General features: G+C 43.6%; 1 protein-coding gene across 2 annotated transcripts; it reads left to right on the forward strand.

Annotated features, from left to right (window-relative positions):
• Positions 1-286: 286 nt before the first annotated feature.
• ugp2b (UDP-glucose pyrophosphorylase 2b) lies at positions 287-19,055 on the forward strand. Of its 2 annotated transcripts, none has more exons than XM_053435995.1 (10): positions 287-602; positions 3,280-3,407; positions 5,063-5,170; positions 10,336-10,521; positions 12,783-12,916; positions 14,410-14,707; positions 14,790-14,987; positions 16,635-16,877; positions 17,280-17,384; positions 18,010-19,055. In XM_053435995.1, exons 2-10 carry the CDS (start codon positions 3,309-3,311, stop codon positions 18,115-18,117), a joined length of 1,479 nt encoding a protein of 492 aa, XP_053291970.1. In that variant the 5' UTR covers positions 287-602; positions 3,280-3,308; the 3' UTR covers positions 18,118-19,055. The 2 variants fall into 2 exon arrangements, with proteins under 2 accessions (XP_053291970.1, XP_053291969.1); XM_053435994.1 differs by lacking the exon at positions 287-602 and adding an exon at positions 610-1,524.
• Positions 19,056-20,311: the final 1,256 nt, after the last annotated feature.

Raw genomic sequence — 20,311 nt, forward strand, 5'->3', positions numbered from 1 at the left:
CTAATAAAACCATTACCTGCAGGTTTATATAATATCCAGACTTCTAACACATTAATGCCTGAATAATTATAATGGGGCATTTACACTCTTTCATTCTACTCATAATAATATATACTTGTACCTTTAAATACTGAGAATGTTACACAAACATTACATTTACTGGAGATGTTCGTGTATTTCGTGTATTTTATTTCCAATTCTTCTGGTTCGCTTTCACCCGGAAATATCAGAGCACAAATCGAACGTAGCACAATTCTATTGGTTGTCAAAATTGTCGTCACGGAGAACCTAGCGTTTTCATTGGCCTCCATCCTCCTGGGACCCCCGATTGGGCCCTTCTTTGTACCTCGAAACCAATAGCTTCTGTTTTGCCTTTTTATCTTTTATTGTGATTTATTTTTTTATCCGGCGACCGGAAGGGAAACGGAAGCTGCGCGTCTTGAAGTGAAAACCTGCGTTTTGAAGAAAAGAAGAATAAATAAATTAAAACAGCCAGAGTTCTCCGGCTGCTCGTCTCTTTCCTCTCATCTCTGCGGGTTCGCTGCGGTTCTTCAGACCCGGGCCAGGGACTTCCTCTTCCGGCAGCATCCTGCAGTCACACAGTAAGAAAACGACTTCAAATCTCTACGCAGACATGATAACACAAACATTCTCTGGCGTGTGTGTGTGTGTGTACGTGCGTTTCCCCCTCAGCTAGCTAGCTAGTGCGGCTCCTAGCTTCCGGTTAGCTAACGTAGCTCCACGGTTTCTGCTGCGGACGTCACTCGACAACTCGTCGTGGTGCGTTCACGTACTCGGACGTTCGTGTGTCCATTAGCACATTCCGTCCTCTGTCTGTGCCCGTCCGTCCGTCCGTCTGTCCGTCCATCCTCATCCCCGCAGCCTGAGAAGTTACCCGGGCACGGATGCAGGTCGAGCGGATCGTGTCACCGGTTAATCAATGACTGGAGGTTCGCTGTCAGAGTGAGTGATTGGAGGCTGCGTCGTAATGAGGCGATAACATGTCGGTGAGGGGCCGAGGAGGGAGCAAAGACATGACCGGAGGTTGTGTGTCTCAGCCCGGAGGAGTGTGACGTGGTTTACAGCAGCGAGAGGCGGTCACCGAGAGATCCACCTCTTGGGATAACTGTGAGATCCTTCAGACCGAGAGATCCACCTCTTCAGATCTGTGGTTCCCTTCCTTCAGATCACTGTGAGATCCACCTCTTCAGATCTGTGGTTCTCATCCTTCAGGCTCCACGGACTCTCACTGGGATTGGATCTATGTGTCCTTCGTTCTGTGGAGGGGGACAGGATGTCTCTGCTGACTGGACTGAAAGGAGCTGCAAACCTCTGACTGCTGATGAATGAGCCTCGAGGAAACTTTTGTATTTGACCTCTTCCAGGAGATGTTACCGTCAATAACACTCTGGACCTGATAGTTGGAAACATTTTGCGTTTTTATCGGCCCTGGATTGACTTTATCTTTTAACTGTATTGTTGTTGAGCTACCTGGCAGCTGAATCATGGCACTTTATCTAGAAAGTGAGTGGAATGTGGAAGGTGTTTCACACTGAACTGTCGATACTAGAAATGAAATATGTGCTTGAGAATGACTGATGTGGATTTTGGCAGCAGAAGCCGATATATTGGTCAATTTATATTTTCTTCATCAAACCTCTATGAAGAAATGTAATTCAGATTTGACATTTTACATAAATTTGGTTATAACTAGCTATAGATTAAAAGATTACATTAATACAACCAGATATATTCTTACAATGAAAGTTGTCAGAAACTGCGATACCAATGTATCAGAGGGTCAATCTGTAATACTTTACAGATTGACTTTTAATACTTATAATCCTTTTGATTTAACATTTCTTCATTTACCAAAACCATTTCCCAGAGCCAACATCAGTTTCTAATCTCTTTCTCCTGATTTTAATGCTTTTCTGAAATGTATTGTAGTTTTCATTCATATCAGCACAGTAGCTTTCAGAGGTTTGTCTCACAAACTGAAGGATCTGGAGGTTTAAAGAACTGATGCCTTCACGTGAAGCTGCCGTTATACGAGACTCAGAATTGTTGAATTACATATATTCTAGTTTTCTTTTTAACTCCTGTAACTCCACTGTCTTATGTCTGCTACACGCTGTGTCTCTTATACGCTTTAGAAATGGATCATAAACTCTATTTTCTTAAGTGAACACAGCTAAAATTTACTTTACAATTTGATTTGAAAAGTTTTCTGACTTAAAGTGGTTTAGTGGGAGTTCTGCGCAAAGTTATCGGTTGATTTCACTGATTTTATATCAGTGTATTTTTCATTTGACTCATTACTTCTCCAGGTAAGCCACACTTTAACCTCCTATCACCGCTGGAACAACTGTTGTAACTGTGTTATATATTCTGCTTTGGTTTTAATCCAATCATGTGAACAAACAAACTATTTGGATATCATCAGAACACTTATCTCCCTCAGTGCAGAAACCAAACAGGCTCCAGAGGTTTAAACTCGGTCTCAAGTGCTTTTTAAATCTGATCAGAACTCTCAAATGAATTGCTCTCATTACGCTGCATCAGCAGTTGGATGCGCTAGTTGACAATTAAAAATAATTAGGCTCGGGAGTGCTTTGTTTAATGTGTAATTACACTACTACCACCAGTCAGGGTGAAACAATCAGAATACATTAATCATTTAATACAGGGAGAATATAATCACTTGAAGCAGTTGTAGTCCTTGAGACCTCAGATTCTTTACTACACATGTCCTCACCCACGGGGTCTGCCATGTTTCACCCTCATGTTTTTACAGTAGCCCTGAAAGGACAAACCAAACACCAGCTCCAGGGAGGTCCTTTACATTAAATTGGTTTTACGTCACCTGAAGGCCTCTGTAGATTCTCTTCCTGGCTTGGATGAGGGGTATTCAGTTGGTAGAGATGCCACTGAATCCTACTGCTCCTTTAACTACATAGTGTTTAAAGTACTTAAGGTCAGTGGTTCAGATTTAAGAAAAAAAAAATATAATCCTGTTTTTAACACAAATATATATTTTTAGAGATGGATTTTTGAAAGTGAAGCTATTCCCTGTTGGGGCAAAAGACATGAGGTGAACCTGGAATGGAGGAATGGCTTCGTTCAGACTCAAACAGATGGTTCGTGTTACTGGTATGAGTAAAAGTGGAGTCACGAAGCGCTCTGAGGATGGGGGAATATGTTAGAAGTTAGAATCCCGATATGTTGCAGCTGTGTTAAACGTCATCCCCTCACGCTCCTCTATCTCCCCCCGTCCAGGTCTGAGTAAAGGAGTGGCCAACGGAGGAATGGCTCAGTTCCAGGAAATGATGCGGCAGCAGCTGGAGAGCTCCATGCACACGGAGCTGGAGAAACTGCTGGACACCACCACGGGGGCCGAGCGAGAGGTGCGCCCACACTGACTCACTCTCTCTGTCTCTGAGACCATCTGGTTGTGATTTATTGGGTGGTGGGGTCGCACACAAACACTGGCAATACACAAAAGTGACACATACTGGAACGCAGTGCCAATGAGGGATCTGCCTACACTCTGGAACAAAGTATATGAGATGAAGTCGCAGGAAGTACGTACATTTTTTCGTCTAAATCATAATATAAACCCAGCCCAGCTGAGATTCTGTACGTAGGTCGGGGTTTGCCCAAATACAAATCTGGTGTTGGGAGTGGACACCTCTGAGCTCAATGCAGCTGGTTAATCAAACCCGAAGGCTGAAATCCAAAGTGTCTCCAAAGCTGCTGCTGCTGTGAGGACCTGGCAATAGACTGAGAGGTGCTTGAGTTTCCTAGTGTAAAACAAACAGCCCAGAGACAACACTGTTAAATGTCTTGGCTGAAAACACACACATACAAACAAACACAGGGTTTGGGAGTTGCTGCTTTCAGACGTTGACAAGCAGGCGCTCTCAGTCTGCCGACGTCACTAAAGAGAATCGTACACAGAGATAGGATTTGAAGGGACAGTCCCAAACAATAAAACACACACACACGCCCAAACAGGTGTGTACAGTACTTTTCTATTTGCCTTAAGTGCTAATCGTTTTTTAATAGTTTAACATGGCCAACAGCCAATGTAGAAACCGGTGGTAAACCACACAATGATGACAGGCTCTCTCCAATGTAAAGACATTTAAATACACATTTAAAATAATTCTGTATAATTAGTTTTCCAGAGCCAATCTCCAAAAAGCTGAATATTTTGCTAACCCAGAAAAAAAAGCAACACGGAACTGCAAATAAAAGTGTGGAGCAGGATTTTGTGAATCTAACACTAAAGCTGCTTGTGAAATCACAAATCCCCAAATGAATAAAACTTCTGCATCACATCCAGATGCTGTATCATCTGCAACTGATATTGTACAAGCTTGTTTAAACAAAAAGATAGATTCAAACAAACAAACAAACAGATTGAGTAGTGAAATGTAACATTTGACCACAATATGATCATGTTTATTTCCCATTTGATTGATCATCATTGAATCTCATACAATGTAACCTGGATCAAACTGTATCCTGTACTACTGAATGAATCTTGGCCTGATTGCTTTAACTAAGGCATTGTGGTTTAGATTTCATCAGAAGGTCCCAACCTTTGGATTATTCACCATGCTCTGAGCATTAAAGTGTGACAATACTGTAAGAGATTTGTGTCTCGTTCTTTGTTGGTAGAGTGGGATTGTAGAAATTGCCACGACAAAAGTGTTTCTTTAAAGACGACAGCTTGTTTGATTTTCTGGCAGTTTATTCAGCTGCCCGGTACAGAAACCTGGCAGATCAATGCAGATTTTCATTATAGGCGACATCAGATGCTTCTTCAGTGGCTCTCACCCCCGAGTGTGTTACAGAGGTTTTAGTGTAAAGCTCCTCTACCCCACAGGCGTTTCTCACATGGTCTGGCAGGGGTTGACCAATCAGAACAGAGTGAGGCTGGCACAGAGGCTGAAAATGAATGAAAACGGTGTGAGAGACTTTTCAAACCTCAGCCTCTTTCCCTGGAATGAATACATCTTAAAATATTGCTAAATCCTTTTGTTTGTTTTTCCAGGTGTCCAAGAAAGACTTCGAGGGCTTCAAGAATCTCTTCCACAGATTCCTGCAGGTGAAGGGGCCGTCGGTCGAGTGGATCAAGATACAAAGACCTCCGGAGGAATCGGTGAGTTTCTTTGGTGTCAGAATGGTGACGGAGGAAATTAATAGTCATTGGATTCATGTCCAGTAAGAGCTGCTCTTTATTTTCACTTTTGCTCTACATATTTCTGCAAGTAGCGTCTTTTCTTCACAATATTCCAGTTTCCACAGAAGCCAAACCTGCCACTCACTATCTGCTGGATTGGCAAACCAAGGCAGGAAGTATTTGAACATTCAATAGAGAACACAAAGAAGATCTGATCAGACTTACTACATGTACATGTGAGGTGTCAAACACTGTTTCAGTGCAAGATTGAGAGAATAATGCTGCTTGTGTTACAAGTAGAAGCTCACAACAAAATCCTAAAGGACAGTATCATGCCTGATCCAAAGCAGCCAGGCTCTATGGTGCAGCATCTCCCCTCAGAAGACAGTGAACATTAAATTGTGTGAATGTGAAATATCATTTTCGGCGCAGACTCTGAGATCAGACAGTGAAGGGGAGAAAATAAAAGCAGATTCTCTAAAACGTTGTGCTGCAGCTTCTCATCCTGAGCCGGAGCCGAGCGGCGCTGTTGTCGGTTGAATTAGAGACGCTGCCAGCGGACTGTCATATCAGCCGTCACTAATTCATGTTAATTATGGCAGGAACTTGCTGATAGGCCTGAATTAAACTCGGCGGGTTGTCGGTTTGCGTGTGCAGCACTTCCTGAGGCTGGAACCTCCATCTGTAACACAACTGCACAAATCCAACACAATGACACATCTAAGATGTTCGTATTTCCTGATCCATGATCTTTGAATACTCCTTAAAACATTTCCACGATTGCGACACAGTGTTTTCGTTGGTGGATTCAGGTTTGATGAACCGTGGAGGTTGAATTAGGAAATGAAGGCAACCACATGCAGCTTCTCCCCCATGAGTCAGTAACTGTAATAAAACAGCAGAAGTTTAAAACAGTATGAAGCCAAACGCAACCTGCACAGTTACAGAAATGAAGCGAGGCCACATCTTATATCACTGTTCTGCATTTGAAAAGAACAAACTATCTCATATCTGGTTGCTCACAACCTGTGTTTCTAAATATCATGGACATGAGTCAATTCATTCTTACAGTAACTGATGCACATATCGCAATCCACCAACTGGAAAAACCACTTTGAACAGGAGTGGATTTCACAGGAGGAAATGTGTGCCAATATTTGTGTCGATTGATAATCCATCTCCCTTTACGACAGTACATGCACTTCTCTGTAGCAAAGGTGCCTCAGTGATAAGATTGTCTCACATCAAAGTTGGTACTTGTACCTTTGACCGACACAGTTGTTAATCTCTGTTGGTAGATTGAGTAATAGACGCCCTGATAATCCCCATTGGAATCCACATGGAGTCATAACAGAAGCTTTTGTCTCTGATCTTTACATGACAAATAAAACCTTGAGTCACAATGAATCCTGTATACAGTTATGGTGAATGGTTTTTATTCTGTAAAAAATGTGGTTAATTTACCAGAATCTAAAAGCTTATAAACCACTCGTGTACATAAGTGTTCAGGGATTAAAGTTCTCCGTGACTCTGATGGATTTCTATCAGGCAGATTCCAGAGAGCCTAAAGGAACACGTGTCACACACTTAGCACTCAGACGTGGGTAAAAAGACAGGTATTGACTCTAATGCTAATATTAATGTTGGTTAACGGCGTGTTAACACGGACAAAACCGGTCGAGCAAACCTAGACATAATGTGTTGACTACCACCACCACGGAGGTTACGTGTTCCTCTCTTGCACCACTTCAATGTATCATCAGCCATAACCTACAGTACAGACCTCCCTGCATTGACTATCACTAGGATCTTGACAATGAACCACAGGAGCCTAAGTTTCCTCTGGACGATGCTGTGGTCGGTGAAAGTCTCCTGTCATCAGTGTTCCATGCAGGATTTCCTTTTTGTCTTGCTGGAAATGCACATTTTCATAGGTCTTCCTCATTTATCAGTCACGAGGGACGGAGCTCTCACTGCTCTCAGTCGGTTTCCTGAACACCAGGCTGCTGTGTTTTGTGTGAGCTTCAAAGTGCAGGATTTAAAAAGGTGCAGCAGAGTTAAAAAGAGCAAAGTTATGTGATGTGATCTGATCTCAAGGGAACGAACCTCGAGGTCGAGAGGCAGAGTTTTGTAGGAGTCAGAATACTGAGCAGTCAGGAGCAGAGCTGGAGGAAAGCCAGCAGGTAGATGGAGTGTTGGTTTCCAGGCTGAATGTCAAACCCAGAGAAACATCTTTGTTTTTCTTCCGCCGGGACTTTGTGTTGAACTCAGCTGAACACGTCAGGCTGTGTAATGTCGAGCCCTTGAGAAGTGGAAATGGTCCTGACTAAGTGGGTTATCTTCCTGTCCTGGAAAAACATGGTCCCCCTCCACACAGAGACAAAGTGGAGACTGTATCTGCATCTGACTCTTTATGTTTAATTGACTGTGAACTTAATCGCTCTTTGTTCCTTGTTCCTTGTTTAAGTCTCTACACTGATCTGTCTTTTCAAGAAGAATGGATTTAAAATCGGGTATTTTAAATTCAGTTTTGTAGGTGAAAACAAATATACAGTGAGAACATTTTACAGTAAAGAATGGAAAGCATCTCCTTTTCATGATGTTGTCACATGACTGTTTGGGTCCAAGGGGGATTGAGTTATCAGGCCTGCTGTGAAAGTTGGGTTAATTAGCTCAAGATGGATAATTCCCCTCCGATCACGAGACCTCGGTCACATTGAAGTGAGCTGTGGGAACCAGTTTCCTCTGTGAGATGCAGGATGATGCCGATTGTTTTCATTTCACTCAGATTCTTCACCAGTTCCTGTGATTTTCAAAAAACTTACACTGCACTCACATCAAATGATTTTCATGTGACCTTTTCTATTCTTATGAAATGTCATGTGACAGAAGTTTGTATATGCACAGCACCATGTGTGTCAAGGCAGCGGCTGCTAAGACTCTTAACTTTGTGATGTCAGGGGGCGTCTGCTCTCACTTGTTTATTTAACGATAGTTGATGACTTGTTTCTCAGATGTTTGTAACCGGGACCATGCGTCAGAGGTCATGACCTTAACGAGAAGCAGGTTCTTTGTTAAAACAAACACAAAAAGCCTTGAAACGCTTGAGAATGTCACTGATTCACAAAAACAGGAACCTGGGAGAAAAGTCATGTGGTGTCATTTAAAGTGAATGGGTAAATGGAGGATTTGTATTAATATTAAATTGATCATTAACTAGTGGTTTACAGATAAGGGACATTTAAGGGACTGATATCCATGAATCTGTGCATTTAGTGCAGCTTGATTGAGCTAAGGGGACTTTTGGGCTTTGACACAGGAATACACTCTACTAAGTATTTATTTTTGACTGGGCTCATGTTAGTAAAGGTCGACATTTCTATAAATACCATCTTTACCAGTTAAAACAAACACTTGTCATCAAAGAGGATGCGTCCTCCCCCTCAACTTAACCAATACAAGAAGTGGTCCAATTCCTCCGTGCGAAGAAAAACGGATTCAGCTGCTCACTGGCATTTTTCAGACATATTTTTCTTCTGTCTCACTGAACATTAACAGAACTTCCTCAGTTGCTCGCCTGGCACTGAACTTTAACCAAAACACACACACACAGACACACACACATACACACACACAAAGGGCACAATAGGGATTGAGGGTTGCGCAAAGAGAGATGGAGGCAGAGAGAAGATTAGAGCTTGGGAGAGGAAAGAAGCGAGAAGAATGAAACGAGGAACATTAAGTGAAATAGAAAACGACAGTCACCCACCCTAATGAGATGTAGGAAACTGTGTGTGCGTGAGAGATGGAGGGCTGAGGATAAACAGGCGTCATTTGGCAGAATCTTATCCCAGTGATTAACATGAAAATATGAGAACACAAGTTTAAAGTAAACTTTCTCATCAGCCACTGGAACCGAAAGTCTCCTCGAACCAGATAAATTATTCGGCAGCTTTTCGGTGCATGAAGTCAGTTTGAATAAAGCAGACAAGGCGACAGCAGCCATAAGTAATTGGTGCGTGTTTGGCTTCTTAAGGAGTCTAACGAGGTGTAATGAAGAACATGCAGGTGAATAACTCCCAAACAACCAGATAATATACTCTATATGGCTCGTGGTGTATTCGCTACTTATATAAATGAAAGTTTTGCCATTTTCAAAACAGATTAGCAGTGTAAGAACTTCTGTTACCTTTGCCAAGCAGGTTATGTTTTCACCCCTGGGAACTGGTTTTCTTCTTTGTCAGCAGGACTACACAAAAACTGTTAAATGGATTTACACAAAACTTACTGGAAGGATGACACACAGGGCCGGGAGAATAATTACAATTTTTCATTGGATCTGAACGAGGGGAGAGTTCAGGAATTCAATTACATTTTGTATTGATAGCAGGTATAAGGTATTTATTAAGTATTTATTGTACAACTTTAACTCTCCCTGTGAAGCATTGATGTCTGGATCAGTATATAAGTACACATCAGTTACAAAAGAGGATTACAGTGAACGAGCTCTGCAACATTCCTGTCCTTGGGCGGAGGATTGGAGGCTGTAATAATAATAAAAATAATGTTGGACTGCCGACACGGTCCTGCAAGCAGAGTTGATGGCATGCAGCCCTGCAGTTTGTAAAGGCCATTGTGTGTGTATCTGTGTGGGTGTGTGTGTGTGTGTTGTTCTAGAAATGATGACGAGGTGCAGACGGTTTCCTACATTGTTGTGATGCTGCGGCTCCGTGCGCCCGAGGAGAGGCTTGTGGTTTCTCACATCTTGAATCTGTTTAGACACAGTGGTGGCTTTTTTTATTCTTAAAGCTAAAACCCCCTGATCTGAATGGGGTTGATGGAAACATGTGGAACTGTTACTGATCAACAACACATTAAACATCTCGCTATGCAGCGCTGTGCTTCTTCCACTGCGCTCTGTAGTTAAACTCCACTCGTGCGTGATTCTTTCCCTCCTCCACTGATGCTCATTACCATGTTGTGTAACATCTCAAATCCTGCTGGCTCGTATCTCAGTCAATCCAAAACCATAATCCATCACTGCGCTCTCTTTGCTGTAGATTAAATATCCTGTGGATGGGTTCCAGGTAGTCACTCCTCCACCTGACAGATTGTTGTATTCTCTCTCTCTCTCTCTCCTTCAGATCCAGCCCTATGACAGGATCGAGGCTCGCGGCCTGCCGGACAACGTGGCTGACTGTCTGAACAAGCTGGTGGTGGTGAAGCTGAACGGGGGCCTGGGCACCAGCATGGGCTGTAAGGGCCCCAAGAGCCTGATCAGCGTCCGCAACGAGAACACCTTCCTGGACCTCACTGTGCAGCAGATTGAGGTACTAATGGTCTTCAAGGCCTTAGAGAACGGGGGGCAGCATTTTAGTGGAGGAATGGCGGAGAGAAAGCAGAAGGATGCTCGGAGGTGGCCGGCAGTCTGGGGGTCCCTGGCCCCGATGGTGGCGAGACAACTTCTGATGAGTTTGGAGCCGGAGTGTTTTACTCCATTAAGCATTGAAAGTGTTCTGCTCCGTTTAGGCCCCAGAACAGTTTTGAAAGTGTTAATTTATCACCGGTATCAGAAAAACAAACAGACGCTACCCAACCGTACGAATGAGAAACTCAGGGTGGGAGATCACAGCCGCTCCTTCTCTGTGGAGACGGAGCAGAACAGACACAGGCTTTTAATCACAGACAGGCTGAGGGACACATTCCCCCTCTCACCAGACCTCAGCGGTGAAAACACTGATTTACTTCAGACGTACAAACCACATATGGATCTGAAGTGTAGAGGAAATGAAGGATCTTCTCAGGTTCTCATTTGTTTTTCCATCTCAGTCTCTTACTCGGTAGTTTCTAATCCTGCTCCACAGATCTCTGTGGCTCGGACTTGGCAGCAGGGTCGACAGTTAGAGGAGTTGCCTCATTCGCCTCAGACCGTTGGACTGTTGGGAAATGATCACAGCAGCACGCACCGTCACACTGTGGCTGTGACCTCATAGGTGGAGGAAAGGATCATTATCTGATGTAATACAAGCATCTGTGCTGTGTTAGTGGTCGCTGCTCTGATGTAATTAGAGGAGTCGGGTTTTCTCTCGATCCCACGAGAGAAGCTGAGACTTTACTTTATGACTTCAAGCAACGAGAGACGTGTCAGGGGGGGAAAAGGAAAGCACAGCCACCGCCTTTCATTACACAATCCTGCATTCATATCATACGTAGACACAAGCCTGCATGTATCTGAGGCACCGTGGGGAATACATGTGCTTTTTTAAGTGTGCTGAAAGAGGTTCAGTGTGGGGGGAGTTATGGTGAAAGAGGACCTGTTGCTGTTCAGGCCGGCCAGGTCTGCGGGATTGGCAGAGAAACAGAGATGACTGTGTACTGGAGGAGGGGGGGGGGGGGGGCGTCTACCTGGTAATAGTTTAAACACGACATGTCCTAATCCCTACATAGAACAAACTTGTTTTTTAATTGTTTAATACCAGGAATCAGTGAGCGATGATGAAGATGATTGTTATATGAAGTTGTTGGTGTGTGCGGTGTACAGAGGTTCTACTATGTGTGTGTGACTGCATTGTGTGTGTGTGTGTGTGTGTGTGTGTGTGTGTGTGTTTAGTAATGGCCTCACAGGATGCTCCCCTCGTCCCAGCACACTGCTCTCTCTGTCCGACTCACCGCTCTCCATTTTCTCCTCAGGTCAGATTACGTTCTGACTGAGCTTGGCCATTTAGAAGAGAGAAAATGGATCCCACACTACCACACCTACACCCCCCCCCCCCCCCCCCCCCGCCCCCCCCGCCCCCCGCACCACACACACACCTACACACACATTTCAATCTCACAACCACATCTCCTGTGTGTGAACAACTCTCTCAGCCACCACACTTTATTTTGGATCAGTTCAGTGATCCAGCCTCCTGGCTACTGGAGATTTACTGCTGCCTTCACCTGATACATTTTTACTGGATCTATTAAGTTGAAGACAGTCTGTCCCAGAACAATACTCACATGGCCATATGTGCAGGTATCAGGTGTCATTATTTGTATTATAAGGACTTGTGAAGCCTTGTTATAGCCTCAGGTGAAATATTTGTGCACAAATGGAGGATTGTTGATTCTCTATGACACATCCCTCGTCCTTTTTATGATTACCAGTATGAGGAGTCACAGTGTTACTCCTGCAGGTGTGACACTGTGACTGTGGATGGTTCTTTGTCTTTTAATTATTTCTTTGACAGATTTGAAATTCAAATATTTCTCACATTAGTTTTTTTACAAACAGATTAATTCCTCCCTAGATCATTTAAAATGTGTCTTGTCTTGGTTAAACGTTTTGAATGAGTTTCACTAATCCAAGAATTCAGTTCTACTCTGTTGTGCTCATCGTTAGCTGCTATAGAGTGAGCAAATGTCTATGATGCCAAACTAAGTAAATAAATCATAAACTTCTAACATAAATGCATTACATGAGCACATAGACTGCGCATATGGATCACTGATATTTGAATGTGTATTATCTTTTATTCAGGATGCTGCTGCTGCTCCTGAGTCAGTTCTCTGTGGATCCTTGATGTAGAATCTGCTTGTTTTTCCACAGCACCTGAACAAGACGTACAACACAGACGTGCCCCTGGTTCTCATGAACTCCTTCAACACAGACGAAGACACAAAGAAGATCCTGCAGAAGTACACACACCACCGCGTCAAGATCCACACCTTCAACCAGAGCAGGTGAGACCGTCCACAGCACGTCCAGGGAAGTGTTGACCTGAACGGACGCTGGTGCATTCAGACGTGCACAGTTACGTTTAAACAGTGAGGTTATGTTTCTGTCTCAACAAATATTAAACATGAAGAAAGACTTGGACGTTAGTTAATAGATTCCTGCATCATCAGTGGCAGATGTTATCAGAGACTGTCGCTTCCATTTAGCTTCACTGGAGTCAAACTGAGCGTGGTCTCTTAATGAGCTGGTGTGTGTTCAGCGTGGGACAGTCCCCTGCTGGGTGCTGTCCCTCATTCTGGACTAAGACTGTCAGAAACAGCAGCGTCCAGGCAGGAGATGTCATGTGATTTATGGAGCAAGATGTAAATATTTAATGCACTGGTTTCTCTAATTTGTCAGTCAAGTGGAATTTGCTTTTTACTGTTTCCCTTGAATTATTTAGAGCTGTTGTGGGTCCCTCAGCCTGAAGGAGTCGAGTGCAAAGCTCGAGGATATAGCTTCAACGGTTGAAAAACAAATTCAAACTATCACTGGTCACGCACTTTCATTATTTGTTTAGCTAAAGATCCCATCCTGGTTATTGATGAGCAGAGTAGAAGTGTTTGAATACACAAAACCCTTCTGGAGAAACAGAGCAGTTTGTTTCATCTTTCCTTAGACGTAATAAAACCGGAAAAACACAACAAGCCTCCCCGCTGCTAATGTGATGTCATCAGACACAGTCATGTGATTTTAGTCTGAAAGTCTCTGACGAGGTGCGTTCAGGGACCGTTTGACGAGGTGCGTTCAGGGACAGTTTGACACACCAACATGTGGCTTAAACCTCGTTCGTGGAAACTTTTCACGGTGTTTGCAATTCCTTTAGACTGAGTGTTTGTTAGAGCAGCAAGATGCACATGAAGCAACAAAATATTTATTCAAAACACGATTAATCTTGATGCAGCAGTTAATGCTCAGGACAAATGAAAAGATGAGAACATAATGATCACTAATCATAATGTGAATGATGGTGGATCCATGACAGGAAAACCATTTTCGTGAAAGTATGAAAATGTTCTCAAGCTTCAGTCTGAAATGACGTCAAACCTTTTGGATGAACCATCTGAAACATCTTCCCAGAGCTTTTATAAATCCTCCATTAAGACGTCCTGCGTGTCTCCACAGTGAAGCTGACCAGCTCCTCTGCTCTCTGTACCCCCCCCGCCCCACGATGAGCTCTGTTAACTCACCCTGACGTGGATCCTTCTTAAAAACCCTTTGATCACTTTAATGGTTTCAACTCTTTGGCTCGTTGCCTCATCTGCTCTCCTGGATCCCAGTTCCCTCTTTGTGCTGGTTTTCATCTTTAAAGTTGCCTGAGATTCACAGCGGGTGACTGTTTTGTACACGTGCTTGTTGGAACTCAGCAGAAAAAGTTATCTCTCTTAGATTGTGCAAAACCAATGGGATAACGTTTGAATCTTCTTTAACCCTGTCACCCTTCTCCTCCTCGGTCCAGGTATCCTCGCATCGACAAGGAGTCGCTCCTCCCTGTGGCCTCCAGCCTGAACATGAACGGTCAAAGCACAGAAGGCTGGTACCCTCCGGGCCACGGCGACATCTACGCCAGCTTCTACAACTCGGGCCTGCTGGACCAGCTGATCCAACAGGGCAAGGAGTACATCTTTGTGTCCAACATCGACAACCTGGGGGCCACCGTGGACCTGCACATCCTGCACCACCTGGTCAGCCAGCCCAACGGCAAGCGCTGCGAGTTCGTCATGGAGGTGACGGACAAGACGCGTGCTGATGTCAAGGTACGTGGAGCGGGAGGGGGGGGTTTGAGTCCGTGTTGAGTTTGAGGACGTTCTGTAATAAGATCCCTCTCCGGATTTCCAGGGCGGCACTTTGATCCAGTACGAAGGAAAACTGCGTCTGCTGGAGATCGCTCAGGTGCCCAAGGCCCACGTGGACGAATTCAAATCGGTTTCCAAGTTCAAGATCTTCAACACCAACAACCTGTGGATCTCTCTGGCTGCCATCAAGAGGCTGCAGGAGCAGAAGGCCATGAACATGGAGATCATCGTCAACCCCAAGGTGAGTCGAGAGCAGAACAACCAAGACTACTCAGTGTTGGTGAGCAGAGGGAAAGTTTCCCACCAAGTAAAGGTGGTTCAGTTCAACTCTGTTTGTCTTGCTCCAGATGACATCACATGCTTTGTGATGTCACCTTTACAAAGGGAGTTTTAGACCTCAGAGAACAAAGGAGAGAAACTCAACAGTTCCCACATTGAGCAAACACTTGATGACAGAGGAGAGAAAGAGAAAACTCCTCCTCCGTGAATCTATAGATCCGCAACTAAACAAACCTGATCAGAGGTTTTCAAACGGTGACGTGCGACTGGTCAAAGGTCTGTGAAGAGGGAGAGATAGTGTGGGGGGGGGAGGAGTCGAGTTCATGTCCGATGTCCGGGACACAACAGGAAGTTTCCCGATCACTGACACACACAACACACACATCACACACAACAGACTCAACAGACTCAACACACACAACACAGGGGGACAGTTTGGTTTCATTGTGCTTCGGCTCAGAGTGAAACTTTTCAGCCTGATACCGATATCGGGGAGTAAAATAATTCCGACACTGAATTCAACCAAATATGTAAAACATAACAGGAAAGGCTGTTGACACGAGTCTAATGCTCTCTAATAAACACGACAGAATTTTCCAGAAAATCATCTGACAGCCGACTGTCCTCGTACCAGTAACAGATCATCGTGTGAGTCTGAGGCCTCGAGGGCAGCAGGACAAAGTGGGACCACACCAGTGCTCAGATAAAACCATTCACTCTCCCAGAGTAATGATATCATCTGTTCTGTTTCACCACGTCCATCCTGTCCTCCTAGAAACGGAGCACAGAGATCTCATCAGTCTCCTCTACAGAGACCCCCAGCTCTGAATAAATCATAACCGGCTAAAACTGGTCTGTAGGAAACTCGCTCCTCTGTGTTCGTCCTGTGAGACGTTCTCTGGTCTCTTCTCTGGTTCCTCCTCTGTCCCACTGGAGCCCCAGTTTCAAGAGAAGCAAAGATTATTGTGAAAGTTCCATTTGATTTCATTTCTAAAGCCACGTCAGTAACTTTCTTCTTAATATGAAAAGAGTTGTTCAAAGAAATTAACAGCAAAGTGAGTAAAAACTAAATCTGTCGACTTTAGTCCTGATTTTTTGATAAATTTTTCCTTCGTTGTGCTTCAGAGCTCAGTTCAGTTAAAAGCAGAAAACAATTGACTTAATCTTATGTTGGTCGCCCCCCCCCCCCGCCCCCCCCAGTGAGGCTGCACCGCCTCAAGGTCTGAAAATCTACGACCTTCGTAATAAACTCACTGCTGAGCTGAGGATTTCTTTCACGGCCTAGAAAATGTAATTTTACAGCCCTCGGGTGGAAACTCCCCGAGTGTCATATAACGAGTGTTGTGTAACTGCAGATAACTTTGTCTAAGTGTGTGTGTTAAGTGTGTGTGTTAAGTGTGTGGCTCTGTCAAGTAAAGAGTGCGGCACTCACACTACAGTGAAAGGTGAAGTTTCACATTATGACCTCACACACTTTAAACTGTGTAAAAGACACTTGAGATAAGAAGGTCAGGGTTAATGGAAACTCCTGCATCATTTCTTTCTTTCTGTCACATCATTACATAATGAAAAGTTGGTTCCTCTTCTTTGTCCTCCTGTCCGTCCTCAGACTCTCGATGGAGGACAGAACGTCGTCCAGCTGGAGACGGCGGTGGGCGCGGCCATCAAGAGCTTCGACTTCGCTCTGGGGATAAACGTTCCTCGCAGCCGCTTCCTGCCGGTGAAGACCACGTCCGACCTGCTGCTGGTCATGTCCAACCTGTACAGCCTGGACGCCGGCTCGCTCACCATGAGCCCCAAGAGGGAGTTCCCCACCACGCCGCACGTCAAACTGGGCAGCTCCTTCACACAGGTACAAACCAGAGCAGGAGAACTGGGTTATTCTGCACATGTTCACCTCAACTAAACGTACAAGTTTAAATCATCGAAAATCACAAGAGATCAGATGTAAACAGAAATTTACCGTTCACTTCCACCTTGTCTGTCCGTGTGAGTTCTGACTTTTCATTCTCTCAACACGTCTTTGAAACACTTCCTGCAAAGACGTGTTGTTTCTACATTTTCACTTAGATAATTGTTTAAGCTTCATATAGGGCAAAAACCTGAGAATAGAAATAAAGGGAGAAACGCTTATATAAAATAATGAAAATAAAGATGCAGGAAAGAGATAAATACATAAATAAATATGTGAAGCATCAGTTGACTCACTCAGGTGTCCTCTCTGTAATGGTCTGTCTCATGTCCATGTGATCAGGTTCAGGAATACCTGACTCGCTTCGAGAGCATCCCCGACATGCTGGAGCTCGACCACCTCACCGTGTCTGGAGACGTCACGTTTGGAAAGAACGTTTCACTCAAGGTAAAAGTCTTAACATTTAAAATGAAACGTTTCTTTAAAAACTCAAATCCGTTTTACTATTGATTCGGCATCGCTGTCAAGAAAAAAATGAGGTTTTAAGAAACGTTTTAAGGTCATGAATGGAATCACTAAGTTAGACTTGTTCTCGATGTGCAGAGGCCTCTTGATCTTTTATTCTCTACAAGATGCTGAGATAAAGTGTGAACTTTAAAACCCTGTGAAACCTCTGGTGTCCTGAGAAACACCAGAATAATCTTCAAACTGACCTTTGAACATCATTGTGAGAGATTATAATCTGGTTTCCACTGTCGCATCAGGTCCAGTTCAACAGAAGCTTCTCGTAATAAAGTCTCTGATCCTGGTTGTTATTGATTTACAGCTTTGATTAAATCCTGGTTTGAAAACGTCCTGTAATTTATGAATCAGATATGAAGAACATAAAGGTCAAAGTAAACGAGTAGTTTGATGTTCTTCTATCTAAAGTTACCTGATAGTGTTGATATGATCGTTTTTTGGGAACACTTTTAAGTAGGATCTTTGAATGCAGGACTTTTATTTTGACAAGTAAAGGATATGATTACGTGTGTGACCTCTGACCTGAACCTGTGACCCTTCCTCCTCACAGGGCACCGTCATCATCATCGCCAACCACGGCGACCGGATCGATATCCCTGCCGGCTCCATGCTGGAAAACAAGATCGTGTCCGGTAACCTGCGCATACTGGACCACTGAGGCCTTTCTCCACTCCCCCCCCTTATCATGTGATCCAGTTAGGTTTCTATCCCAGTCATGTGACCCGTTTGTCATGTTACCGACACGGACAGTGTGTGATGCATGTGCAGCTCTGCTGGACGTGTGTAGCTTGCATATACTGCCCCCTACAGGCTCCTTAGGAATTATATCAGAGGTTTATGTTAAATATCGAAATAATCACAGCTGTCACTTTACATAAAGACATTTATTAGACACGTCAGAGAGAACAACAGATTTTATGGTATTTTAGTTTTGTCCATTTCCTCGTCAAACAGTTAAATCTGCCAGTAACAGCTAATAAAACTGATGACATCATCATCTGTCTCAGAGATCTTAACCCTCAAGAAGAATCAGGAACAACTACAGAAAGAATCTGAATTATACACAAATAATTGAAAATGTTGAAACACGCGGATCACGATGTTAAAGTGAAGATCTGCAGTGAAATCGTTTGAGTCGTATTAATATAATATTTTAATATTTCCTGCTCACAAACAAACGACCAGCGATGAAAACGTGTCGTCTCTGTAGCTTCTGGATTAACGACTTTTATTCAGGCGAATTAACGACGCCGTGAAGTTTTATGTAAAAAAATAAATATATAAAAAGATATAATGTTAAAGTGAAGACGTCTGTTCAGTCCCGCTGTGACGTAGGAAAACACAGCACCCTGTGCATTACGCTGTTTCCTCCAGTCAGTTCACATGTTGACCTTCATGTTGTGTGAAGCCTCGTGCCTCCATCGGTGTCTCACGTCCTTCTGCCTTTCAGCCTCACACGAGCACCACAAGTCATTTTAAAACCAACGTGTACATACGCAGAGTTTCAGCCTGAAAGCAATAAGTGTTGATCTGTGACGAGGTGTCGGCCTAGCTCCGCCTCCTCGGAGCCGAATAAAGTGCAATATGAAAAACTGAGCGTGTGTCGACTCCCGTGTGTTCCACCAATCCACGACTCTCTCTCCACAGTCCACTGCTCCTCTGTAAACACACGTCACATGTAAAACATATTTAAAACATATCAAAAGTCCAGCGTTCAGTCATTTTCAACTCTTCTTCTGTTTCGAGGGAAATCAAATAAAAACCAGACAAAGTGAGTGAAGTCACTTTTACACTTTATTGTTTAAAGTTGTAACAAAAACGTGTTCGCTGGAAACATTCTTTGCTTTTTGCCTTAATAAGCTCGAGGAGACAGACGCCAGACAGAAGAAGAAGAAGAGCGAGTGGGGGGGGGGGTGTTGGTGTAAACACGGCACAGAGTGAGAGAGTGAAGCCCTTACACACAAACATGGACAAAAGACAAGAGGAGACGAAAGACACAAGAGTTTTCATCTGTGAGGTTTCCTCAGAAGACGTTAGAAGAGTGTGTGTCTGTGTGTGTGTGTGTGACACAGGTCATTGTTTTTCTCCCTGAGGTGAGTTAGTGTGTTGCAGTCTGAGCACTGAGGGACACTGATGAAAACCAGCTGTGTGTGTGTGTGGAGAAGAAGTGTGTGAACGGACCAACACACAAACTGTTCACATACAATCATCATGAACACATAAATAACACTCACACACTCTCTCTCTCTCTCTCTCTCTCTCACACACACACAGACACACACACTCACTCAGGATACCAGCAGGAGCTTCGTGCATATTAAAGAGTTGTGGAGAATTTAGAGCTGATATATCAAACAAATGAATTCAGGGTTTTATTTAACACTTGAACCAGATTCATCTTTAATTCATCGTGTCTGGAAAACACAGAAATTAAATCACTTCCACAGCTTTTTATAATAAATAAATAAATTGTGATTTCATTAAGACGGATCTTTAAGTTCTCTTTTATAAAATTTAATAAAATGAATGGATGAAAAGTCCTGATGTGAACGCACACGTCCATAAAGGTCGAGTCCGGTGACTTGAAGTGTTCGAAACTCAGGAAACAACAGATCACAGCTGATAGAAACACTAGATAGTTCAGGTAATCAGAGCTTTTCAAAATAAAACTCCTAATTATTACTGACACGGAGCATTTCACGAAACTGAAAACTTGTTTTACTTCATTTTCTGTCAGAACCGTCAGGAGGTTGTTGTGTGGTTCTGATATTTGAGGTATAAATAATTTGAGTACTTTGAGTTTCTTTGAGTAAATTCCTTTTCTACCTTTAATATAATAAAATGTATTTGAC

Source organism: Pleuronectes platessa, chromosome 12 (genome assembly GCF_947347685.1).
Source record: "Pleuronectes platessa chromosome 12, fPlePla1.1, whole genome shotgun sequence".
Classification (NCBI taxonomy): Eukaryota; Metazoa; Chordata; class Actinopteri; order Pleuronectiformes; family Pleuronectidae; genus Pleuronectes; species Pleuronectes platessa.

Bases quoted from the DNA above. Each gene is read 5' to 3' on its own strand.
- ugp2b (XM_053435994.1), top strand. The intron at 10,522-12,782 runs GTACTAATGGTC...GTTTTTCCACAG, and splicing joins TCACTGTGCAGCAGATTGAG to CACCTGAACAAGACGTACAA. The intron at 14,988-16,634 runs GTGAGTCGAGAG...GTCCGTCCTCAG, and splicing joins AGATCATCGTCAACCCCAAG to ACTCTCGATGGAGGACAGAA.